This window comes from Polyodon spathula, chromosome 16, assembly GCF_017654505.1.
Source record: "Polyodon spathula isolate WHYD16114869_AA chromosome 16, ASM1765450v1, whole genome shotgun sequence".
NCBI classification, from domain to species: Eukaryota; Metazoa; Chordata; class Actinopteri; order Acipenseriformes; family Polyodontidae; genus Polyodon; species Polyodon spathula.
The window spans coordinates 13,344,087-13,370,925 of record NC_054549.1 but is presented as its reverse complement, the minus strand read 5'-3'; the positions used below and the strand labels follow the sequence as shown (position 1 = coordinate 13,370,925).

The following is a 26,839-nucleotide window of genomic DNA, read 5'->3' as shown; positions in this document are numbered from 1 at the left end:
CTGATTTTTTTTTTCTTCTTAAATTACAAGTAATGTATTGTGAGATTGTACTTTTGACCCTGATAGTAGGTGTGCAATACTAAAGGCACTAGTCATAAGATTAAAGGAGAGAGTTATTTACCACCAAATAACTCCTGCCAAAATCTATATGAACTCTACACATATATAGTATGTACACTAAGCGATGACATGCATAAACGTGTTATTTCGACAGACCGTTTCAGTGAATCTAGTCTGCACAATAGTTTTGTATTAATCTTTAAGTAATTAAAACTTGCATTGTAAAAGGAAATGTTTAAGACACTAGCCTTGTATTGTACTGTTCAGTCACACATGTATTTCACTGCATTCACACATGCTAGTTGTTAAAACTGGATGATGCATGTGTTTCAGACTCTCCTACATCTTATAATAATGTGAAAATGATTTGTAGTGATTTGTCTTACAACAGTTAGTTGATTTTTAGATTTAAGGTTCATGGCCATGTTTGGGGTATGATATTAATGTGCCAATGTACAACCTCGGACAGCATGAACTCTTAACTAAGGTCATGTTTTAAGAGTTTTCTTTCTTTCTCTGATCACTTCTGTAACTGACATTTCTGTACTCTGTACTTTGTGTGTGGTGTGTTGTGTTTTTTGGCTTCAACAATTTAAGAGCAAATTTTGGTTCTTAAATGTTACCACAAAGCCAAACCAGGAAAGATCCAGTATCTTGAATGAAGTAAATCCTAAACAGAAAAAAAGAACACAGGCATCTTTGATTGTGCCTTTAAAAAATAATCAAGCCGCCTTCTCTTCTGGAATACAGAACCAAGCTGCAAGGATAGGCTAGTGTGTGTGTGTGTGTTCTACTGCAGTATACCCCTTTTTAAAATCTTTCAAAGTGAATTTCAAATAATATTCTTGTAAGAAATTAAGTAGTTTTGCCTGGTCCTGTGAAATATTTGAACATGGTCATTTGTAGTTGGACCCTCCCTGATAAAGTCATTTGTTGATATCTTCACATTAAGTTACAAATCAGAAGCAATACCCATGATACTGTATCTTTCCTTTAGATTCATGTAATGTCCTCTCCTTTATTTATTATTATTATATGCTCTGTAATTTTAATCTGTTCTTGGAGAATTAATAAACGACTGCAATAATTAATTATGGTTTGTGTATTATTATACTGAACTATCAAATTGTTTCCAGAAGTCACATTTTTTTTTATAGATCTGTATTTAGTAATTTTGTGAAGTGTTGTTTTTTTCAGTGATAAAAAAAAAAAAAATCTGCATAGTCAAGTATACAGTATATTGCCACTGCTTTGGTTAAAAATACTGTAAACTGTAATTAGTGGTATGATACAGAGTTCGTTTCCATTCAGTGAATTCGCCTACCAGCTTTTAATGCTTAAAGTCTTGAACTGCTGTTCCTTTAAGCATTAGGACTGAATAGCGAGTGCTTCAGAATAGCAAGGTGCTTTACCAATGGCCTGACTGCTGGGTTGGCCAGAGAGGGAGGTCAGATGGTCAGCCACCTCAGAGTCCTGACCTCCCCACACGGGCAAGAGAATGTGGGCCTGCAGAAACCGGGAGGATCCGTGTGAGGATCCTGCTTTGGAAAGGTGGAGGAGTTTAAATCCCCGTGCAGTGCAGCTGATTGACTCGGTGTGGGTGTAGCATGGTGAAATGCACTAAATGCCAACACACCAGGTGACACGGTGCTCTTGTGTGGCAGGACTGAAGGCACGCAGGCATGCTTGGACGTGGGACCTAACCACCCTGTACATTCTCCCAAGATCTACCTGTATTTCCAGACCTTTGTATGAACACGTATGGCAGTCGCTTCAGCTGCAGTGCATTAGTGCCATAATATTAACTTGGTCAGCAAACCAGACGGAAGACGTGTTTTTGATACTCGTTGATACGCAAGCCTGCAATGCAGGTCATTCTTTTGTTGTTCATTTAAGCATAAAACCGTCTTTGGAAATCTGACGGTTATTACACTGATTCAGAACAGGCTTTTTTTTTTGGTTTTTAGTCATTAATCAAATTGTTTAATGTATTTCATTCCAGGAGCTCTGACTACCCAGCAAAGTTTATAAAAGAAAGCAATCAAAAGTTTATCTATTCAAGTTACTTGGCAATCTGTAGGGAACTTCCTAGGAGTCCTGCGTCGTGGTTGGATTGATTCAATTGTGTGCTGATCTTGGAGTTTCATTGACTTAAGGCACTGGACTGTACAACCTTGTGATTTGCCCTTAGTATACTTTTCACTGGAACACATGTTTTAATAATCAAGCAGACTGCAACAAATCTGTACTTTTCCTAAATCCTGTAGCTGCCTTTTTTATTATTGATAAAGTTGTCGAGTGTTGCTGTACATTTATTATTCCAAACAGCTTTTCAGCTTTTGATCATGTTGTTCCTGTTTAAACCACAAGAGGGCAATATAAAAATCTTTGCAGCAGACCAGCTTAAAAAAAATAAATGTTTTATAGTATTTTAAAAGTGTGCAGCACTAAATGGTAAATGCAACACATTTTTAGTGTTTAAGGCAATTGGAAACAATCGTTCCTGGTACGCTAGTTCCTTTTTTTTGTTTTTGTTTTCTCTCCTGCACCTGGGTTTCAGTCCCCAGTACTTGCAGTGTTTGTATTCACGGTTAGACACCATAAAGAAACAGACAGATCAGGTATTGCAGCATGGGCTGCTTCCATTGTTAACATTAGAAACAATAGCCTGTATCATTCTGAGATTCGTTTTACTCGCAAATACATCCACCACTTCCACTATGCTGGTATGTCACAGCACCCCTTATACATGTTTACCATGACGTTGCAAAATGTAATAAAGCATTACAAAGAAAATATGGTAAACTATGTTAAATTCAAGTTTTTAACCAAGGGAAAACTGCAATTTACTGTAGCAAACTTTTATAAGAGACCTTGAAATTTGAGGTTGCATAGAATGTAAAATTATATATAAGATTAATGCATAATGTGGGTGACCAATGTTTTTGTAACAAATACCTATATAATGTATAATATATAAATCTGCATTAAATGTAAGCAATGTAAAAGTTTAAATTAAATAGCTAGCATTTAATAAATTTTGCAAGGTGATTGGTCATGCACTGTGTCACGGCAACTTAACTTTATTATTGTTCATAGTAAACTATTGGGGGTAAAATTACATTTCATGCATTGACGTAAAGACACACATCTAATAGTTCACTGAGAATGACATCTTCGTTGAGAATCTGGAGAGAGGACAAGCTTATGGCAGAAGTGTCTGTCTGGTGTTGACACTTCCAAAAGGAATGCATTAAACTGCGATTGATCAGTACTCTTGTTTGATGTGCTGTACTGTCGAAATGTGATCCATGAATAAGAAAACTACGAGAACATGAAGAGATTTACTGTATAACCTTTGTATTTTAACAATCTTCAAAATGCACAGCAACGTGCTGACTGCACACATTGAGCTGGTTTCTAATGAAAGAGTTTAACTTGAACTTGAATGTCTCAAGTCCTGTTAGAGAAACCCAATGCGCTGTGCTGCATTTTCTTTGGTACACTACCTGCAGAAACAAAGGCAAAGCAAACGCAATGAATAAGTCATGAAAGACAAGGGGAATGCAATTTTATATCTTTGACATGACATGCTCAGTGATGTATTACAAAGTTTGTTTTTCTTGCTTTTTTCTTTAACAGCTTGTAAAAATGTGTTTTGATTTATATTTTACCCCTATTGTAGTTCATCATGTGCTGCATGCAAGAGTAGAATTAGTACCATAGTGCAGTAAATAAAACACCAGTAGTAAAATGAATCACCCTTCTGTACAGTGTGTTATTTCTGCATTGCTTTCATTTGCATAGAGCATCAACTGCAAACATGCTCATTTCAAACAGTATTTATATGAATATTAAGATCAGCACTAAAGTACTATATCGGTAATTTGTAAAGCTCCAACTGAATCATTATTTGATTAGTTAAAAAACCTCTATTTAACTAATTGCAAAACAATTTATACATAAAAGCGGAGAATATTAGACTGAACCATAGATGTTCACTGTGTTCAATACAAATATTCTTTATGAGTACGCATGTATGAAGAAATACCAGTGTATATATATTTTTCAGATTGTTTTGCAATTATAGAAAATGTGTACCAGTATCTGGTATTGAGCATGCTTCCAACTACAGTTGCAACAAAATTGTTTTACTTTTTTGTTTATATAATTTTATATGTTTATATAGTACTAGATTTCTGAAATATTGAAATAAAGAAATGTTTATTTATTGTAAGCCTATCCCATGAATAGAGTTTGGGGAAAATTTGTGCTACATCCTTGCACTTTGGCTGGAGAGGAGAGTTGGCGTGAACTAGAACAAGGCTGAAGGAATGAATGGAACGACAGTTTTTCTGTGTTTCTTTGTTTTTCTCAGGTATCTGTCTGGAGATTCTGCGACATCGTTCTACAGTGGTGAACCCGGGATCCTGTCTCCAGCTCTGTCTGCTTCCTCCGTCTTCCTCCCCACACCGCCCCCCATCCTCTCCCACCTGGTCAACCACCAGCTCTGCCACAGGGTGCGGAAAGCCTCCCCCTCCTCCCTGCCGGGCCGTCTGAACCGGGCGCTGTCCCTGGGAACCATCCCGTCCCTCACTAGAGCAGGCAAGTCGCACTCCCTTCAAGGTTGCATCATAATTTTGTACCATTTGACACGGGTCCCTAGATACTCACAGTTCAATGGGATTCCAAACTTTTAATTGCATTTGCACGCATAATCAGTGCATGCTTTCCCCATTCTTGATGAGAGTTTTAAGAAGCAATTATTGCTTATTGATCTAACCCGGGAAAAAAAAAAAGAAAAAAAAGAGAATCTCATAACACAAGTAATAGGGAATTAAACAAGAGTAAGATTTTTCTGAGACTGTGGTTTAGAAATCAAGACCATTCCAGATATTGGCTTCAACAAGATTGCTTTAATCGGAGTCCAACATTGCAGGCATTCAACTGACTGACTGACTGACTGTCCGCTCGCTGCATAATGTGAGTGCACACCTCAACAAGACACTCGCTCTTTTCACTGAGAGCGGAACTGCGCTACTGCCAAAACATTCCCTCCAGGAAACACTTATTATAACTTCTACCCCTTGATTAACCATTTAAATATAACCTGTAACTGTTACACAAGCAAGGAGTTAATTCTATAATTCATTTCTAGAATTGTTGCCATTTTGTTTATGTATTGAGTATTTAGAATTGAGGTGTCAGTCTATGTGGTTTTTGCTGGCAGATGTTTGAGTTTGACTCATGCAGGCTTCTTGGCAAACCCAATGTTATTTCTATTATGTTGTAACTATTTAGAGCCACTTTGCATATGGGTAAATGGGTGTGTACCTCGATTTAAAATTGGCAGGTATGTAAAAGCTATACTTGTTGTGTTTTTTTTTTTTTTTTTCAATTGTAGGATAATATATCTCCATTTAAAAGTAGACGTGGAAGAAAAGGATGTATGCAAATTTGAAGTGATTGATAATGTTGTTAGTTGAACCTTAGTGGTTTGTTTCCTGTTCAAGCACGTCAAAACTGACAGTAATATTCTAAAACAAACATTTGTTTAGCAACGGCATGGTTAGAAACATCACACTTGAATTTCAGGATGCGACAGAGTCCCTCAGCGTCTTGCAATCTTACACGCTGCTTTGGGATACAAGAAGTGTAATTATATATATATATATATATATATATTAGGGTCAGGGTCAGGGTCAATTGTTGGTTTTTCATTTCCAATTCCTTTTTAAAGTCAATTCCAGTTCTCATTCCCTTTTAATCAATTCCAACAAATCATTGACAGAGATTGCAATTAAGAGTTCTGTTAAAATGACCTTCTCACAGTGGCAACAAATTACAGAAATTCAAGTCACTGTTAGTCAACTAAATGGGTTTGAAATGAAAGCAGTTTGAACAGTTGCAACTATTGTCTCTCAAATTCCAATTCCTTCAACGCTGGCTCGTGAGTAAAGTACTTTATCGTAATACTGCTTTATTTGTATGTTTCTGTAGCTGGTTTGATTTTCAAGACTTTTTACTTTCACTTTCGCGTTTGTCAATTTTTTTACACCCTACGTGGCAAATCGCCTGATACGCTTACATGCCCCAACGCTGGAAGGCTAATAATGACACTTTTGATTTGCCACTCCTTTTCTGTGTAGACAATCTGCATCGCAGATGAGCCACCAGCAGGCCCACTCGGTCACCGCCTTCATCCTGCAATGGGGTTCTTGGTGTTTTTCACTTTAATATGGGCTCTGAGCCAAACTGCTGAAAGATGGAGATAGATAGGGCTCATGTTAAACCTGCGAAGAGGAGCATTCTGGGAGTGCATGTTTATAAGGGTCATGGGTTTCTGTGCTGAATTTGGAAGAGCCTGCACATATCGTTCTCTGCATGAAGTGGAAATGAGGCCAAGTCAGGCAGGGAAAACAGAATCAAAGAATACCTGTAGAACCCTTCTGTTGAGGAGAATTCTGCCATGAAAGTTGAGTACAGGGCCGTTTTGAGATGTGGAATGTGCGATAGCAGGAAGAAGCGAACATATTTTGAGTGTTTTAATCACCTGTTCAGGGTTACAATCTGTGTAATCACACTTCTATACGTTTGAGACATTGCAGGTTTTTCACTGATCTGTATAGTGCCCCACTTTTTTGACAAATGCAGTCTTATTCAAAACCTTGAAACATTTCAACTAGAAGCCTTTGTCATTGAAGTAAGTTTTTATACTTTTTTTTTTTTTTTTAATTTAGCATTTATTGAGTGTTTTATAGTTAGATAATAGATTGATACGGAAGTATGCTTCTCACATGAGTCATAAGGGAATAAAAAGCGAACGTGTAACAGAATAGTTTGTGTTGCGTTTAAACATAAACAGGAATTAGACTCTGATTTTTTTGTGGTACAGTACTGTATATGCCGAATTGTCTTCCTATCTAGTGTACAGGAAACTGTGGTTTGTGTCCGGTAGATAACTGTCTTCTTGAAAATAAACAACAGAGCGCCTCTGTTTGTTTCCATCGTGTTTTGAGCATGTAGGCAATGAGAAAATTTTAGAGCACATCGTAGGCTCCTTTGTTCAAGCTTTACTGTAATATAACCTGGTTAAACTCAGGTAATTAAGGTAACAAATTGCAAACTGCAAAACTGCTGTTTGACTTTACTGCAGGAAACTTTTATAATGGAAGCTGGTATTATTTACTGTTTTAATAGCGGTCCAGGATTGACATGTGGGATTGCTGTTTGGTACACACAGTCACACATTTCAAATCAGTCGTACAGATTCGTTTCAGCTGAAACAAGTGCAGTGTTTACTTTTCTTTTGACATTGATGAGCGCTTTTCTGAACTCAAGATAATAAAGGGAATTTCTAAGAAAATACAGTGAGGCAGGAATAAATGCAGGCAAAACCAAACCATGTTTCTGTCGTGTGTATGGATCTCTCCAGTGCACAGTTGTGAATAATGCTTCAAAACAACCAAGATACGATCTAGGTGTTCTATTTTTAAATCTTAAATATGGTGTTCTTTAGGGGGGGGGGGGGGGGGGGGGGGGGGGGGGGGGAGCAGGTGCTAGGTAAATCACTTTTTCATATTAAGCTATCATATTTTCCACAAGTGAAAAGGAGGTGGTTTATTCGTTTTTATACAGATTTTACCATACATAAAAAATATTTCCAAAAAATAGTTTTTCTGCCAATAATTCTGAAGTGCTTGTGCCTGCAACACTGGATGTGTTTGTTTAATTAAAGTCCATAATTGGAGATAATAAAAATATATATTGAAATAAGACTCCTATTGCACAGCAGTGTCACCCATTCCAGGTTTTAATACAAGCTTGATTAGCCACAGTGCATTGGGAACAAGCTCAGGTGAGTCTAGTAAAACCAAGAATGGTTTTGGATAGTGGTTTACTACACTCTGAGCTCGGCAGGTATATTCTGAACGCTCAGATGTAACTAATTCAGCTTTGAGGAAAGCCTGAAATGTAATCCTAGATAGAGGGCAGGTAAGGTCATGCCACCAAGCATGCTGTTTGCAAACCAGATTAGACATCCTTCCATGCATAGCAGGCAGTCGTTCTGAATGAACAAATGGAAAGCGTAGGGGGGAGGTTTGAGTTAGAAGGTAAAGGGATTGCCAAGTAGGCTTTAAAAACGTGGTATGTTCAGAGTTCTGTCTCTCCTGCGTTTTGTGAATCATGAAATGCCAGCGATCCCATCAGTAAAAGTAAAGCACAACAGCAATTATTTCATTTATTTATATACATTTTTTTTCCTGTCTGAAGTTTAGAATGTTTGGATTATTACAAAAATAAATAAAACACAGAGATAAACAGGCCTCGATTTTTAAGAGCTGACGGTAAGTATGGTGTGTGGATAGTGCAATAAAGAACAACGCTTAACTCCTCGCGTGTGATTAAAGGGTACTGGAGATTAGATTGAAAACAAGGGCAGTGCAACGTCTGGCTGTGCTGATGATAATCATTAAACCGCCGTTGATACAGTAAAGCCCCATTGTAATTATATGGTGTATATAATATTTTGATCACATCATTTTGATGTGGTCTGCCGGAGAGAGTACTCTTGTAATGGAACATCAGCAGCATGCGGAGGGCAGCCGGAGCCTTACTTTGCGTTGGTCGACCCAAAAAAAACCAAAAACAAAGTGAAGTGACATTTTCGACTTTGATCTTCACTAGAAGTACAAATGTTTTGCAACGTGACTATTATGACCTACTTTTTACTTATCCCATCAATATATATATATATATACATACATAATGTTATATATATATATATATATATATATATACATATATTACACATATAATTAGGAACATCTCCCAAGGCAAAGTAGGTAAGGTACCCCTTGAATCCTGTCCCACCAACCACAGAAAGGCAGATCAAAAGGGTTCCTGTAATCTCACCCATCTGACAGCTGCTGAGTTCCGTTGTCAGCCGTCTCTTATTTTTTGTTTTGTTTTTTTTAATCCTTGCAGGATTCAAAAGTGGAGGTTCTTCAAAGACAATTTTTAACTACAGAAAAAATGATTAGATTAAGCACCAAACAAGCATTCTTTTAAAATCTGCTAAATCTAAGCCAGGTATGCTCAAACCGGTTTTGCCTGTATTAGTCACTCTTTCAAAGTTTTTTTTTTTTTTCTTTTATCGGGGATATATGGAATTGGTTGCAGTAAGTTATCCCCACTTTTATATACGAGTAATGTGTCACTTAGCAAACGTAACTGTAAGAGAGTGAGTGTACGCAGCATTAGGAGTGGGGAGCTGATGTGTCGTCTCATCAGTTGTTTAATGGTTCACCCGTTTAGGGATTAACCACAACGGGTCTTAAAGGGTCTTGTCATCTCCAGAATAGCATGATCTGCAGCTGAGACTTGTCACTGGAGCTGGCCAGGGTTCTTTTCGGCGCAGCTGCTGTGAAGTCTAGAAGCAGTGTGATGCTCTGAGAATTGTAGAATTTGGGTTATTTTCATGCAATTAGTCTGCCTTGGTATATATTTAGAAAACTTCTAGAGACAACTATAGTTGGTGGCGGGGGGGGGGAGTTGTCTTGCTACTGCTGCATCATAATTTCTTTATCTGGTCGGTCGAATAGTTTGCGTTTTTAAATTGTTTTAGCTGAGTAAAGCAAAATAATTAATAGGAAGTAACTTTTGAACTTGCTTATTTCCCTAATAGTATTACATATAATAAAAACGTACACTGTAACCAATCAACAAAGCAGATAAACCGAACTGAGGAGTGCCCATACTTCAGGCAGTGATATATACATCCATTTTTCAATCATATACACAAGATTTCATATTCTTAAAGGTACACGTGCAAATGTGAGGCAGCATCAGATGTGTGCGTGTCTATATAGGATGCAAATACGTGTTTTTAATTAACACAATATAGGTTATTACTTGTATGGAAAGACAAGCATTGGCTTTGTAACGCTTTTATGTGAATTCTTTGTCTCGTGGAATTGTGTGAAAAGTGTGTTCAGCACTCCCAGAGATTAGGAGGTTAGGGCACCCACATGCAAGCGAGTAAAAGCATTCAGTTTGGATCTGTCATCGTTACTGATTAGAGTATGTGGATACAACCTCCTGGGAAAAAATCTTACTCTCACCTGTTTTAGGTTACATTCCAAGCTCACTTCACAAATACTGACAGTTTTTATACTAATTTAAAATGAGAGAGAAAATGTTTAAATTGAAAGAGAACTTGGAAAGTGGTCTGATTTTATTTTTCTGCAGTTTTATTCCATATATAATACGTTCACTTTGGAAGATATTTTCATAGCTTGGGATTCTTGACAACTCAACAGTGGTTTCGAAAGCGTAACACTTTAATCGTTTTGGGGGGGGGGGGGGTCAACTGCTGCTTAATCAGGCTTGGAATATCAGGGGTTTATATCTTGGCAGATGTCTTTATAAATTGGCATCATTACTAACCAGCAAGACCTCCCCTGTCAAATACAGTGCAACCACCATAGCAACAATACTAGATTAAAGACACAAGGGAATCGAGAAGGCTTGCAGCAGAGAGCGGAGCACAAGTGGAGCGCGGATCAGACATTTCTGGCCTGCTCTTTCACAGCACTGAAGAACTAAGCATGTTTTTTATTTTTCTTAAATACATGTTCGGCCATGGAGTTTGCACAAACCGTTAAAAAAATAAAATAAAATGTATGCCTCTATACAGCGCTGTGAACACGGTTTATATTTTCTGCACTCTTAAGGATAGTTCATTCACTACAGGGTGGTCTGTCAGCCCCATCGAGACTCGCACATGTGTTCGTGGGTTGCTTTGAGCTCCCTATGACATATTCAGATACTAACAAGCCCAGTATAAAGCTAATTTAATACGAATCATAAGTTCGCGATAGGCGAGTACACCGTACACAACTTCATAGGAACCTGTTAAAAACCTGTTAATTGCAAGATGATATTTCCAGACTCTCTTAACCTTTTATTTTCAATGTACACATTTTTTCAGCACTAATCAGTAATAATGAGAAAGCGTTTTCAAATTGAATTGGACAACTTCTCTGAGCACTTGTTGGCTGTTTCCTTTTTTTTTAATTGGGTCAAGCTATGCGATTTATACGGAAGATTTAAATAGTATTCATTTCTGAATGTGTACATTCAATCTTTTTATATTAAAAATTGTTTTTATAATAGGATGTGTGCAGAGCATGCCTATTTTGTCTGGAGCGGTGAAGCGGGGCGGAATGGCAGAATCCATAGAGCAGGGTGCAGGATATTCTGAGCGGTGAGCGGAGGTTTGTCACCGCTCCGCTCCACTCACATTCTGTGGCTTGCAGGCACTCGAGAGGTCTAATAAGAATAGAACGTGCTTTCTACTCTTTTAATGATCGATTTTACTGTGCTAAAGTAAAACCAACAACAGGTAGCTTGTGTTTTCTCAATAGCTTTGACTTTCAGATTGCATAAATGTAAACCAAATAAAATAAAAAAGCTGTTTTAAATGTAGCGTTTTATAATAGATAAGCAGTTTATCTTTACTTTGTCTAAAGGAGCTGTATTTTTGGCATGTGTGTATCATGGAAACGGAGGGCGAGCTCCTGCTTTTGTTGAACTGACGTGAGACTGAAGGTATTTGCACCATGCTGTTTTTTTATAAACCGATCACACCCAGGTTGTTTTCGACAGCCCTTCATGACATTGACAATAACAGAGGAAGCTACTGATGTGTAAACTAACCCCTATAGAACATACCCAGTCTGCTGATAAAGCAGGTGTCTGGATTAATTTTCCTTTGATTTCCTAAATATCATACATGCCCTGTACATGCACCAGAAAGAATCACCACCTCCATATTAAGATTTTGTTTGCCATTACTAAACATCCTCGGACTGAGGTGGTGCAGATCGGCCTGTGAAAACCTCACCCTAAGAGGACTTTACACCAGGAGCTGGTTCTGCTGAAAGACCAAGGGGTGAATCAATGAAGATTCATGGGAAACAAGCAGGGACAGTACTGTAAGAAAGCACCTGCATGCAAGGCGGAACGTGTAAGCAGACAGGCCGTGATGAATTAACGAGAAGTCAAAGGACAAAGCTGTTGGCTTGTCACAGAACAGGCTGGGAACAATAGACGCTTTCCAGCTCACTCTTACCTCTGCTGCCCCGGGGGTCATGTTGCCACATGCGTTCGAAAAGATCAGCTTCCTTTTATCCCCTCCAGCAGTTGAAAGAGAAGAATTGTCCTGGTGTTGCTGCAAAAAAAAGTTGGATTTTTCTGTTTCTGAGAGCGCAGCTGTGTGTGTGTATTATGCAGAAGTATTTAAGGTATGAGTCCTCAGGAAGTGTTTTTTTTTTTTTTTTTTTTCTGGGTGCTGAGTACTCTGTAGGATGGTAGCCTGTGTGAAAAGAATTGTTGATGTCTTCCTGTGCCGTGATGACAGCAAAATCTCATGCATATACATTTAGCAGCTGCTAATCTCTGTATAGATTAAAAACATTAGTTTGTAGGATGAAAAAAATTGCAGAAAGTAGATCTTTGAGGCTTGGGTGAAACGGATTTTGATGTTGCTTTTCTATGGATCGATCATTATGGCTGCAGGACTGAAAGGTGAACTAAAAAGGTTGCCTATGCTTCTGTTACTCATTCTATATGATTGACAAGCTGCTCTTCGGTAGCTAATCATATTTCCTCATGTCTGTCCTATGCACAATTAACTTGTCAAAGATTAGTCAGGTGTGCCTTCCTGAAAGGACAAGTCAGGTGCAGCACCCTGAACGAGCCTGTTAGCTGTAACACTTCATGCTGAATGCTTTAAAGCTGACCGCTAGCCATGCAGGTGTTTGGAGGCATTGTTCCTGCCTCTCTGTTGGAGTATGAAGATTTCTTCTGACCCGAGTAAGCCTGTTCCATTCACAGTCCTGCTTGCAGATTCCAGGACCTTCAAAGACTTTTTTTTTTTTTCTTTCTCTTCCGCTCATAGCTGAGGGGGGGTGCAAAATATGTTCTGTTTTAAATGCATTTTGTAGCACAGCAGTAAGCTTTTCTATTCCAAGTCGTCTGCCCCCACCCCACCCCGCCTTGTAGAACGCCGATCCTGTTCCAGTAAGGGCTACAGGAAAGCGACAACTTGCTTGGAGGAGAAGTCGGCCGCATCAAACATTAGGATGGGAAGCGGTGTGGCAGTGCGGTTTAGCCATTGTCAGCATGTTAACTGCCCTGACAGAACCTTGCAGTGTAGTGGTCTCCCAGAATTCTTCCACTGAGTTTATTTATTGTTTTGCTTTGCCCTTATTTTATATAATATAAATAGAACACTTTGGATTACAGGCTTATGTCCTGTGATGTACAGTAGGGTAGTTTTTACTGTGATAATCAGGCTGATTTTAAAAGGCCGTTTTACAGACAAGATGTAAAGCAGTTTTGGTTCCAGGAACAATCTTTAACTAACTTTGCATTTCAAAAAGCCTGCAAATCCCAAATTTAAGTTAAAAATAAAATCCTGTGGTGTTTGTAAATGCACACAGTAATGCTTGCTGGCATGTGTTGACACTGAATGCACGTTCATGTTGTGTTTCATTCTCTCTTGTTTTTTTAGATTCTGGCTATTTATTCAGCGGCAGTCGCCCCTCTTCGCAGATCTCTAACTGCAAGGACTCTCCTCCTTCAGGTAAGAAGCCTTTCTTCATAACACACTTTCCTTCTCGTGCACCACTTTCTAAAAACCCCACTGTCACATTGAGATGCCCTTCAAGAACATCCTGCAAACATTGACTGGCCTTTTTTTTTTTTTTTTACAATAGAAAAAACCCTTTCTCATTTCTCAAGTCAATTAAACTTTTTCTTGGTGTCTAAGCTGTGTAAGCCTTTTGGAAACCTACAGCCAGGCTGGTTTGATATTAATAGCTAGACATCGAGACATTTTATAATCAAAAGAACTGGAAGAACACAAGGAAAACATGGCATAGAAAAAGCCTAGTTTTAATAATACATTTGAAAATGGGGCTTGACAGATGTTCAGTTATTCATGTAACCATTGACAGCATGCTGCCTAATCTATAGACTGCATAAAACCTTCAAGCTTGTTTTATTGGTCTGAAAAAGCTGTGCAGTTAATGGCATCAGATATAATGGCTGTTAGCGACCTGTACATAGCAGGGTTTATCTGCTTTCTACTTTAAACGCTAGTCTCCTATTTAGCACCTTTTGAATTAAAATTAATTTGTTTCTGACATTACCAGTAACACACCAATGTGGACAAAAGTTGAGCATGACCTAGAATTGAGAGAGAGAGAGAGAGAGAGAGAGAGAGAGAGAGAGAGAGAGAGAGAGAATTTAGTGTTTTATTTAATGCCATGTAATCAAAGAAGTCTTAACGGCAGCCATAATAGTAGTACAGTGTTTTATGTTAGATTTTGAAATGTCACTTTGTCAATTCTGTCAGTTTAAGTATATGGAAAACTACAAAGCAGTATGAATTCAATATTGTTAATTATATGGGGTGATGCAAAACTTTGCCATAGCTGTAGTTTCTGACATTTAACAGGAACTCATGCACTGGGATTCACAGTGCAGGCGGCTGAGCTTTATTTACATGTGTGTTTTTTTTTTTTTTTCTCGTAACAGATTATTTTTCCCTTAAATCCGGAAGTCGCCCGTCCTCTCCCGGTCCCTCCCCCACCCCCTCGATCGCGGGCTCGGTGACCTCGACCTCCAGCTCTGCGCGGGGCCGGCGCCCTCTCATCAGCCCTGCACGCCTCAACCTGAAGGGGCAGAAGCTGCAGCTGTTTACATCGCACAGCGAGGCGCTCCCCTCTCCCACGGCTTCAGACGACCCCAGCAACACGACGGGTCCTGTTTTTGTACCTGAGCTCTCAGCCCTTCCCACACACAACCACGGTACATGTGTGCTTATCTTGCTGGGTCGCCGAGTCGTAGTGGGCAGCCTAATGGCTTTCATTTTGGAAAGACAGACATGGTTGATTGCAGAGAGTTCTGCTTGTGCAGGATTGGTTGTTTTTTCCTTCCGACATCTGGAGGAACCATCCAGATGCATACACACTGCCCACATGTTTGCCTAGTTTTGTGAGTTTCTCCTCAAACATTTTGCATGCAGCTATGATCAGGTGCCAGTTTGTGACATTTGAATTCCAAACTCCAGTTATGATCTATGTCTATATTAAGCCAAGACGTCTTGCATCCCAAGGGTATTTCAGATGTGCCCTTTAGGCTTTCAGGCTCGAGGAAAATATAACTAGGGAGACTGGCAAGCAATATTTATTCTGCTTTGCGAGCACTTGAATCACACGTTCTGCTTTTTTAGTTTTCATGTTTGGATTTTTGTTTCAGTGAAAGCTTGCAGCTTGTGTAGAGCTTGTTGGATTGATTTGATCATCTTGTGTGCGGCTTCGTGAGGAGGATATTGGTATAAAGCAGTCAGTGGTTATTTAAACAGATGCAGATAGAGATCCTTGCTTGCCTCATGAATTCTACACTTTGGTACAGTACAAGGTATAATTATAAGCATGTAATCAAACTATACCTTTTACCCTTTGATGTAAAGAGAGGATTTCATCAAACCCAAAAGCAAAGAATGTGTGCTGGATTAACAGTATCGGTTTCTATCAAAACCACTTATTTGCATATTTTTTTTTTTATTTAAACTTATCTGTAACAGAGTCAAACCTTGGTATAAAAATGTTGTGTTTTTGTTTTTTTTGTGCAAAGTGCGCATTGTCATAGTCTTCTGCCAAACAAATTACTTATTTTGGCTGGTAGTAATAGACTACCCGCGAAAACTTGTCTCCACACAACCATTAAGATTACTATTTTGGTGTTGTTTCAAGGTTGCATTAAGAGTTGTTTTTGTGTGTCTGTATGAGAATTAATATGTAAAATGAATTAACCATGCCCCAAAGAAACGAAGAGGCTGCCAAGGATGCTTTCCCCTGTGTTTTTCTTGTTAACGTTGGGAAATTTATAAAAGCAGGCTCATGCTTTGGAGCTTAATTATCAGTTGTCAGTTTGAGTTTCTTTGAGCATCTCTGATTTATTTAATGCGATGCATTACTTGTCTGTGGTTACGCTGTAAAGTGTTAGAAGACGGTATCTAACATTTTGGTTCAGCTTTTTTGTTTCTATAAACTTGGCTGAAGAACGAACGCTACAGAGCAGCACTTCCCTGACCTTCATGCTGCTCTGCGGTTGTTCGTCCCTTCGATCTCTCTGTGCTGCAGAAAGCCAGAAAAGAAAGGATGCAGGACTAGATGCAGATCAGAATGGAGAGAGAGGTTCCTTAGTGTATATATAGTGCTGCTGTATAGTCTTCAGTTCAAAGTGAAGGAAAGTCCAATTGCACAGCAAGGGAATCGGTGAAGGTTCTACTGAAGTTAATGAGTTAGGAAAATGGATTTATGATCTGAAGACTACAGCACCCCTTAAAGCATGCTCAGGACAATTCTAGACGGTACTGCAGTGAGGCTAGAATAGACCCAGAGACCATTTTTACATAACTGCATTTTCCCATTTTGTATCGCACTAGCTCATTATTACTTCTGTGGGAACTCTCTATCTCTGAGGGGGGTCTCTTGAAAAGGAAGTGCTACACCTGAGTCCGCTCGGATCCAGAGGGAGCTTCACAGGAAATGGGCAGGGCAGGAAGTGACTTCAGGATTTGGGTCTGTCTTTTAAGGATTACACTGACAAAGCCTTTGTCAGATAGCGTTTGAAGAGCTGAACAGGTCTCCCGATTGAACTGTTGCAAGAGGTGGCTGGTCTGTGCTGGGTGCCCATCTGTTTAAGACCGTGAAGTGTTGATAGTCAGCTTGTGTGTGTGTGATGCTTTGGACATTAATTTATTCAATGGTTAAGCAGTACATCAAATTGAATTGAAACAGTAAAAAATTGAAAAACTCTCATTTTTAAAAGTGCCCCTCTTGAAAATGCTGTTATTGAATACGAGTTTGCTATTCCATAGTCCACTGTGGCTTTTGATTTTTGTTTTGTTTTGCGAAAGGAAAATGTTAACCTGACTGTCTCTGACTGTCACCATGGGCATGTTTTGTAAGTGATTTCAGAGTGGTACAGTTTTGTTAATTTGCTATTTTAAACGCTGAAATTGTTTGATGTGCTTTCAGACAAAAATAGGTGCAAATTTTGAGCTCCTCTTTAAAACCAAGTGCATGCTGTATCTCTTCAAAGAAGGAGCTTTGCTGTGTTTTTTTTTTTTTCCTTTTAGCAGACTGTATTATAAAGCCTTGCATTCAGGTTACCTTTATGATTACAGATTTGAGTTGAGTGCCATATACTGCACCACCTTGCAATTTCTCAGTCTTGCTTCAGATGCTGCTGTCTTTCAATCCTTTGTGCAGAACAGTGTTTAACAGTGTTTAATTTGTCTAATTGTGCTTAAAGGCTTACATTACAGGTCTGGCCAAAAGTTTTGCATCACCTACAATTGTAGGATTAATACAAAAAAAGCTATATGAACCATAATTATCTTTTAATTTTAACATCATCAAAGAAACTACAAAATGATATTGCAGAAGTCTAATGGAAGCCATAATAGTAGTACAGTATTTCATGTTAGATTTCAAAATGTCAGTTTTTTTTTTTTTTGGCTAAGTATGTGGGGAAACTGCAAAACTGTATGTAATTCAGTATGTTAATGTGACATTATTCAGCAGGTTCCATTCGACTTTATGAAGCAGAACTAGTTAGTTGTATAGGGTGATGCAAACTTTGGGCCATAGCTGTACGTGCACACATTCTTGAGCTGGCTTTTTTAAACACTTCATTGTCACGTTTTAACAATACCGTATTTACAGCTTTGTCTGGGTTGCAGTGACAAAATCCATCATGAGTAACCAAACCCAGCATACAGTGTGCTGTTTAGCAGGGCATTCCCATCTGCTGAAACAAGAATAAATGCATGCATTCTCCGACTAGCCGCCTGCTCTTATGTGCAGTCGATGTTAATATGGGTTGAACGTTATAGCTTGCAATGTAAAAAAAAATAAAATAAATAACAGTACTTGGCTGTTGGAATGGCAGAAGCTACATCAAAAATCATGTATATTCTTCCTAACACATAATTTACATGAATATGCAACACTTCTCTTGTAAATGTTAATACAGATACTGCAACTAAACTCGTGGCAAATATGTTGATAAAGAAGTTTGTTTTATGGGGCTTTATCTCCATACAGAGACAATACATGCTGTTTTTAATTTTTTTTTTTTTTTTTGCTTAGACCCTAAATCCGTTCTCGAGGGAGGCAGTGTGTTTGATGAACTTGATGAAAAGAGGGGAAGTTCTTCAGGGTCCTCCTCTTGTCTGGTGGACACTACGACTGGTGACTGCCCTGACAGCGGGAAAGGATTGAAGGGTAGGTACATTCGAATAAAACCCTGTAGTTGATTCACCAGCCATGCCTTTACTAGCACGGACCAGCAAGCCTGTCCTAAACTAAAACATCCCGACGCTCGTTTTGCACATGCGTTTAACAGCTTTCACACACAGTATTCAAATCCTGTTTATTAAATTATTAAATTAGAGCGCAAGCGAAGATGTCAATGTTTTGCATAAAACTAGCGTTTACACACATTGTTCAATGGCTAACACAGAATTAGTCAATGTAATTTGTTCATATTAATACCAATTGGGTAACACTGGCAATACATACATACATACATACATACATACATCCCTACCCAACCCAACCAACCAACCACTGGCAGGACATAGCCTATTGTTTCAACTAATGTAAATTGCCTGGTTTGGTTTTTAATTTGTCAGGTTTCCTTGTTATTGCTGCATCTTAATCTGGAGCCTGATCTGGGGTCTGGCAGAACAGATAAATCACAAATCCCTGCACACGGCGGTAATTAACGGTATTACTTCCTTCTGACACACATGGCTTCCCTGTGGCCATGCTTATACTTCACACTGCTTCCTCCTGTAGGAAAGCCGTGCATAGCTTGCCGTCGGTTGCGCCACGCCTCTTTTTAAAAAGCTTGTAATGCTTATTAAACGCCAACAGCATGCTGGGTAAAAAGGCTTGACATTTTCTGTTTAACGGGATGCAAAATATTGATGTATGCATAGACAATTGCTGGAGATCATTTCTCTCTAGACATGGTGCTAGAGGGGAATTGTTACAGCTGCCTCTGATATGTACTGCAAGTATAATGCAATGCTGAATCAGTAAATGGGTAGGCAATGCTAACAGAGCTTATCCGTTTTATCCAATTGAACCACACTCTGCCCGCATGTTTTGCAATACTGACAGGTTTGATGAAGTCAAAATGAAATAGATGGATAGGTGGAAAAAGCGATCTATTCACGTGGATTAAATGCCAGCTAATCGAAACCCAGCTCCTTCCCAGTCATTTGTAATCGAGGGATCAGGGGAAAAGTGCGTGTTTAATCCACTGTAATCCCGGCTGGGTGTCTTATCGCTGAAGGAAATGAAGTTTCTGCCTTTCATTCTTTCACGATTTTCCAATCAAACTATGCTGCTGATTTGTAAGCTTGTTCAAAACGTAATCCTTACCAACGACTAAACTGACAACAAGACTGTCTTATAATTGCATATAATTGCAAAGTTCGGAAGGATAGGCTTTAGAGAGAGGTTATGTATAGCACTTATGTTATGCATAGACAAAGCTAGTAATCAAGACATTCAGGGTAGGCTGCTGCAGAAAAAAAAGCTTTTCTTAGCAATGCCACATGGGTATATTACACGTGTGTGTGTGTGTGTGTATATGTGTGTGTGTATACATACATACATACATGTACATACAACATACATATATATATATATATATATATATATATATATATATATATATATATATATATATATATATATATATATGTGTATGTGTGTGTATATGTGTCTTAGTAATCCGAATGTTGATTGTTAAGGCTTGGTTTCGTCAGTGAATTTATGTGGAGTTAATGTAAGCTGCCTTAGACAACACCAGCGCTGCTGCCTGGAGAGAATTTGACCCGATTTCACCTGGAATGCAGAGAGAGAGACAAGACACACTATTGAAAACAGATTGGTAGCAGATTCTGTCTGACATGCCGTGTAGTATCAAGGATCAAAGGGAGGGGCGTGTTGCAACTGGAAATAAAAAAGGGGTTAGGGGCACACCTGCTCATGCTTGTTGCTGTGTATTTGTTTCTGATCCTGATTGTCCAAGCTTTTAATGCCTTGTTTACACAGCAAATGAAAATAAGAAAACAGAGCTGTTGCCCTCTGGGGGATAATTGGCCCGTGTTTAATCTGGCAAAAAACACCCTCACCTTTAAAAATAAGGAATTCAGGAATCCCCTCAATTATTATTATTATGTTTTAAATAAGTTGAGTAAAGGATCACAATCTGCCCCTTTTTAAGTGTTAATCAGGCTGAAATAATTCCTTCAGGTCATCGTTATCGAACTGGTAGCCTAACAGTCAATGACAACTAGAAAAACTACACTGTTCATTCAGTAGCAGGGGGGTGGGGTGGGGTTTAGTTCCTCTCTGACACACTAACATTCTACAATTTTTTTTTTCCTGCAGTTTGAAATCTGAAGGCATTTACAAATTCTTAAACCATCTGGCGACACAAAATACTGCCATGTGTGACACTCTACTAGAGAGCAAATTAGTTTCTCTAATAATTGGAAAGGGAATATGTTTTGTAGGGTAGAAAGATGTTGGCGGGGCGGGGGTGCTTTCTAGGTTCAGGAGCTTTCAGTGTTGCTGATCGTAACAGTGAATCCTTACAAATCAGTGTTAGCAAAGCTAACCAGTTATAAGCCTGTATGTAAACTGTCGTTTTGTTATTTAAAAAGAACACATATCCACCAAAGCATGCAAGTTATATACCTGTACAGCGCTGAAGCTTGTTTGAAGCCAATAAAAAGAAGCCAGAATGAACCCTGTCTGTTCCATTTGAGAGCCCTGTGAAAGAGTCTGCAGCTGCTGACACTTGTAGAGCATCTTAGACAGAGCTGGTGAACGGTGTTGTAAAGCTGTCACAATAGAACTGTTTCTTAAACAGGACTTATCTGTTTTATGATATGAATTGTTCATAGCTTTAGTCTGTGATGCAATCATTTATGTGTGTAATTGGTGCTACAGCTTTAGTAATTCAGTAGTTTGCTGAATACATATTTTTTTTAATATCTAATTTTTGAATGGCAAACTTTTTTGTTAATTCAAAGCTCTATGTGTACGTGGGGAAATATGTACATGGGAAACACCAACTATGCAGTAACATTGAACTTGATGTACTGTTACAGATCAGGTTATTTTTCTGTAGTAAATTACAGATTTCTGTTTTTTGTTGCTTTCTTTTAAGATTTATGTTTTTTAAAAAAAAAAAAAAAAAAATTCTGTTTGAATCTGTTTCGGTTCTGTGCAAAATAACTACAATGTGTCTTTTTTTTTTTTTAATGAATAATTTTCTTTGAAAGGGCTTCTAGGGAACTCCGTACTGCAAGGTCTTCTCTGCCTGAGTCTGACGGCGAACATCGTCTACACCTCTGTGTACCTCTACCAGAGCTTGACATGAGTGAGAGCATTGAGAAAGCCAACATTGCTCCCGTTCTCCAGCCAACGTGTTCCTGGTGCTCGCTGTGAAAACCTCATCCCAACACAGGCCCACAATGGCACCCAATGGACTCTGCAACCATCTGCTTCTCCAAGACTCCTGGAACTCCTGGCTAGTGCAGGGCATTCTGATTTTTATTCTGTGCTATGTATTATAGATAAGTGGGCTTGGAAGTAGTGAGCATGGAAGCAACTCTTAGAAAGCTGGTGCTGCTAGGGTGGGTTTTGTCTATGGAATTTAAAACACAAAGCCATGTGCTCCTGTTACTGTATTTGCAGTCGCTAATCAGGAGATAGAAATGTACAGTAAATCTTATGAACTTTTAATGGTGCTCTGTTTATATGTATACACTGAAGCAAATAGGCTACTGAGAATTTTACATTACATTGGATAACAGGTACATAACAGCAACTAGATTCCTAGTGATTATGGTGTGCTATTAAAGGCCATTATAATATGTGAAAAAGATAAATAAGAAAATCTGGGTAATTCTCACAATGGTCAGGTAAAGTCAAGTAAATCCAATTTACAATTGCTCGGCGCTGCTCAACGTTAGGTCTGTAACGCCTGCATAGGAATGTTATGCCTGTGCATTCCTCAAAATGAACTTGACTGTGAAAGCTGAGCTGATCCGCAGTAAATGTGCTTAAAGCTTTTTCTGTTTCCTCTTTGTCACGGCCTCAAATTCTGCAATCAAAGCGGAATTAGCATTATTTATCTTGTAAAAATAAATCAAACCACTGCCGTGTTGTTTTAATGTACACTGTAAAAGCAAGGGTTGTTCTGTGGGGATGCTTCGGGATATATTCAGCTCTATCGGGTTTGATAACAATACTGTCTGCTTTTTCAGTCTCTTTTCATTACTCGTTAAAATAGCACTCAGTTATAGCATAGACACGTCCATCTCGGTCATTGTGTTTAATAGGTCTTGGTTTTCTCACTTAATGGAATTCAATACTTTTTTCAATAGTTTAGATTTTAGTTGAGCGCTTTACAAATAAAATAAGTTTGGGATCCAACCTTTTATTTTTATTTTTTTGTCCTGCTGAGTCTGCCAAACAAGGCACAAAGGCTTGCAATCACTACTGTAATTAAAAAAATGAGTAATTCTTTTTTAACAAGACTATCGTGGCATGCACAGGAAAATACAGTATGCATGTCTTTGTTGTCTGCTGTAGGTAAAAGGTGTGCCTTAGGGGAGCAAACCTTGATGGATTGAACAGGGAGAGGTGTTTAATCAGGATTATGTGGATGTGAAATCACTCTCCCAGGCACTGTTGTCAGTGTTCTGTCATGTTATCCTGCAATAACACAGCACAGTTTGGATAAATAAGCTTCACACAGAACTATGGCCACAGCAGCCTGTCAACAAGTTGAATCGGTTAGCAATCAGACCTGATGAGGAAACTGTGAATAACTCTCCTTCAAAACCTAATAGAGAGCAAAGGACTTAACTAGTGTACATTAAGACAGCAGTCTCTTTCTGTTGAGGATGCAGTGATGCTGCACAGTGTGTGTGTATTGATGCCTCCCCTCTCTCTCTCTCTCTCTCTCTCTCTCTCTCTCTCTCTCTCTCTCTCATTGGATTTGACTGCAATGTGGTCTTTGGGAGATTAAAGCTGTTTATGTAAACATTTATACACCTAATTTTAAAGCAGCTGAGACTGAAAGTAATCTGTCCAACTGCTTTTTATTATTAGTATTCGTTTATTATTGACAAAAAAAGAATCACGCCGACTTTATGGCAATCTGACCAACTGGCTGCAAGGCAGCTTTCACTGCAGTGTAGATTCCTGAGGTTAACAATCATTGGGTGAAGGTGAAAGCTCATGGGTGATCTGGAATCTGGGAATACCATGTGTATTAATAGCTGGAATGTGGTTCTACTGCAGTAGCAGTCGTACAGCAGAAGCAATATGCATGCTAGGTGACAGGTAGGGTCTTTGGATATGTTCAGTGCAAGCCCTGTTTTTACACTGGAAGCAGATGTTGCAATGATTTGTACTGTAAAAATAATATTAATAATAATAAACAAACATTGCTATTTTAATACGTGTATTTGATAGTTTATTAATAATAGGAGGTTCCAAAAGTATTTAAAATAACTGGTGGACAGAATCTCAACTGGAGATTAGATGATCTTTTGTCAAGTAAATGTAACATGAAAAGATACAAGAAAGGCAGACCTGATAGCAGTTGGCCAGGTTTCAGTTTAAGTGCAGAAGGGTTTTTCAGCTTTTTATATGTATTGTCTTGTGATGAGGTCAGACTGCATCGTAACTCAAAATGCACAGGACAAACATCAGGAACAGTGTTTTGCATCCGTGGAGCTTTCTATGGTTTGGCATGTGTGTGTGTGATTTATTTACAGTCGCTGACCTGTGTTGTTCTGATGCTAATGTATGTATTATATTGCATATCTCTGTATACCTCCTTGGAAACTAAGGTTGACTTTTGTGATTTTTAAAACACGCCTCGTCTGCGTCGTCATCATTCGTTATAAAGCCTTTTTCAAAATGAATCTTAATCAACGTTATTATCTCACCTTGCAGCAGACAGCGCTGGTCAACTAGTGAGTGCCGTAGCATTGAATCTGTGTGTGTGTGCGTGTGCGTGTGCGTGTGCGTGTGCGTGTGCGTGTGCGTGTGCGTGTGCGTGTGTGTGTGGATTACTAAATCGAAACGCCCATCGGATTTATTAATTGCAGTCATAATTGTCTCGAAATGCACCAGCTATGTAACTTACACTACAAACATACAATAGTAGAAAAAAAAAAAAACAACAACTTTATTTGCATGTTGAGAGTCTACTTCTTTTTATAACTTCTGTTCAGGAAGAAGAAAAAATAACCACAAAACTTTCATCAGATTTCCGCGGTGCTTAACTGTGTGCAGGACCTTCAGACCAGGTACTGGGGTTTCTCTCTTCCTCATACAGGGATTGGGCAGACAAAAAAAATGACCCCGCTGTCTGAACGACATCTCGGAGAAACCTTTCGAAACTCTTCTGCTCAGTCAAAACTTTTTTTTTTTGGTTAGGGCAGGTGTTGTTTTAAATTGGGTTGTTCTTTTGCAGTGTTTTTGTTTGTGCGAGGATTAAAGCTGCTACAATGTCAGGATCAACCTGTTGCATAAAGAACATAACTGCTGTAAATGTGTTAAACAAGTCATTGCTAAGGTACAGTAACACCTGCTTTGATAGTGGAGGTGTTACATACAGTACTGTGAGCGTGTGTGTATATAATGTATATGGTAGCTTGGGCTCTGGTTTTTCTGACCTAATTGTTTCTATATACTGTTTCTATATAGAAACACATTGTTGCAGTTGTCTGTGATTATGCTATACCTTCTGTACATGTCTGATACCGGGTAATATTTTTGTAAATTGTTTTTAAAAATGTGTCTGTGTTCTTGTATTCAGTTCAATGCTGATTTTAGGTAGGTGTCTGAAAGAAAAAGATTACTTTGGGCACCAATATTAGGTTTGATCATTATTGTAGAGATTTGTTTACAGACTTCAAGAGTTCTGGAGATGGCGTGCCCACGAATGCTAATATTGTACACATTTTGGTTTCAACTGCAATCCTCAGAGAGCAGCTGAGTGTCTTATTTCAGCTGCTGTTTTTACATGGACTGTGTAAACTATTCTGCTGGAAATTTGAAATGTTAAAAAACAAAGAATAATAATTTGACATGTTTGCGAACTTGTGCACTAAATATGGTTTGTTACTCAACTCATTTTTGATGTGTCGGTCATTTTAAAATTGTAACTACAGATAATTTACAGTTTTGATCTGTGCTGTGTGTAGAATGCACTGTGACCCTGAATGCTCTGCTGCATGTCTATTGGAACAAACTCTTAAATACAAACTGCTGATTGTTTGTTATTTTTTTTTTTTAAAGTATTTCTACTAAAATTGTTTGAGGGGGGGAAAAATAATTTCTAGCTTGCTTGGCAATTTACATTTTGTCACGGTCGTTTTTTACATAGCACTGCATTAAACGATTTTTCTGATTTGAGCTCTCCATAGAAATCAGGTGCTGACAATCAGGTGAGGGGCGTTGAAATTGACTGGGCTAATTTACCATTCAAAGTAAAACAAGTGAAGAAACAGCAGCTGGGATTGGGAATGGGCCCAATCAACATCAATGACCCTCGCCTGTGGAGAGCTTGAACTGGCAAAACGGTTCGGACTTTGTCTTAAAACGTCAAAGGCTTTCCGTAATCCTGCTTCAGACAAAATCTTACTGCAGAATTGTATTGCTGTTGTTTTTTTTTTTGTACCAGACATGTTACAGGCCTCATCCTTGCTAGCATGCTATTTGTATAAGTTTGCATTTATCTTGTTTAGATCTTCCTGTTAAGACAACACTCCTATTAAACTACACTTAAATCAACGAATCTGATTTTTTTTTTTTTTTTAATTAATTTTTTTTCACCCGCAGTGATAATCGAACTGTTTTTTCAACAGCATGGTATGTAAATGATCAACTGATCGTCATGCTTGATGATTTGAAACAAATAGTTAAGCAGGAACTGTATATACAGTCCTCTGTGTGTGTGTAAGAATACCAATTTGGTTATGTGCTGTTATCTACTGAAACATCAAGATGCAAGGTTCATGACATTTGGACCTGGAAGTTGGGGCGGTGTGACAGTGCTAGTGCTACAGGGTGGAGGCTGAGTGTGAACTGGCGACCCCACGCACCTCATCTCACCAGCCAGTGACTGGACAGACTCCTTAACGGCAGTGTGTGACGCCCGTTACGCCAGGATCTCTCTAAATGATCTTAGTATCCCTTTAAAGAAACAAAAAATATGCAGTAATATTAAAATGTAATATATAGGGTCATAGTGACTTGAGGCTTATAGTAGGGGAAAATGTTGCCCCAATGGTTGACAAAGCTCGTCACTATCAACCCTTGGGGCAACAGTTTTGCCACTATAAGCCTCAACTCCAGACAGGGCAACAGGGTTAAATTGGAGGTCACTTTTTCCTAGTGATTTAGCATAAACTGAAATATATTTTCCTGTATAACATGCATTGCATGGAGCATTGTTACACAATCTGGTCCTTTACATTAAGCAGTGACGTTTACAATGAGCAGTGGGGCTATCAAAATGGTGATGCCTGTTTAAGAGTATGTATGGGGGGGGGGATGAATCATCGCTAGTAAAGTAATTCATACTT

The 26,839-nt window shown here is 38.7% G+C and overlaps 1 protein-coding gene across 1 annotated transcript in view; it reads left to right on the top strand.

Moving 5' to 3' along the window:
• Window positions 1-26,045, top strand: part of LOC121328434 (transmembrane protein 201-like) — a 38,115-nt gene extending 12,070 nt beyond the window's left edge. Inside the window, exons 7-11 of the mRNA XM_041273084.1 lie at window positions 4,439-4,665; window positions 13,640-13,711; window positions 14,668-14,940; window positions 18,294-18,428; window positions 21,512-26,045. Of these exons, the coding sequence (XP_041129018.1) occupies window positions 4,439-4,665; window positions 13,640-13,711; window positions 14,668-14,940; window positions 18,294-18,428; window positions 21,512-21,609 (805 nt within the window). The 3' untranslated portion in view covers window positions 21,610-26,045. The remainder of the gene's footprint in view (window positions 1-4,438; window positions 4,666-13,639; window positions 13,712-14,667; window positions 14,941-18,293; window positions 18,429-21,511) is intronic.
• Window positions 26,046-26,839: the final 794 nt, after the last annotated feature.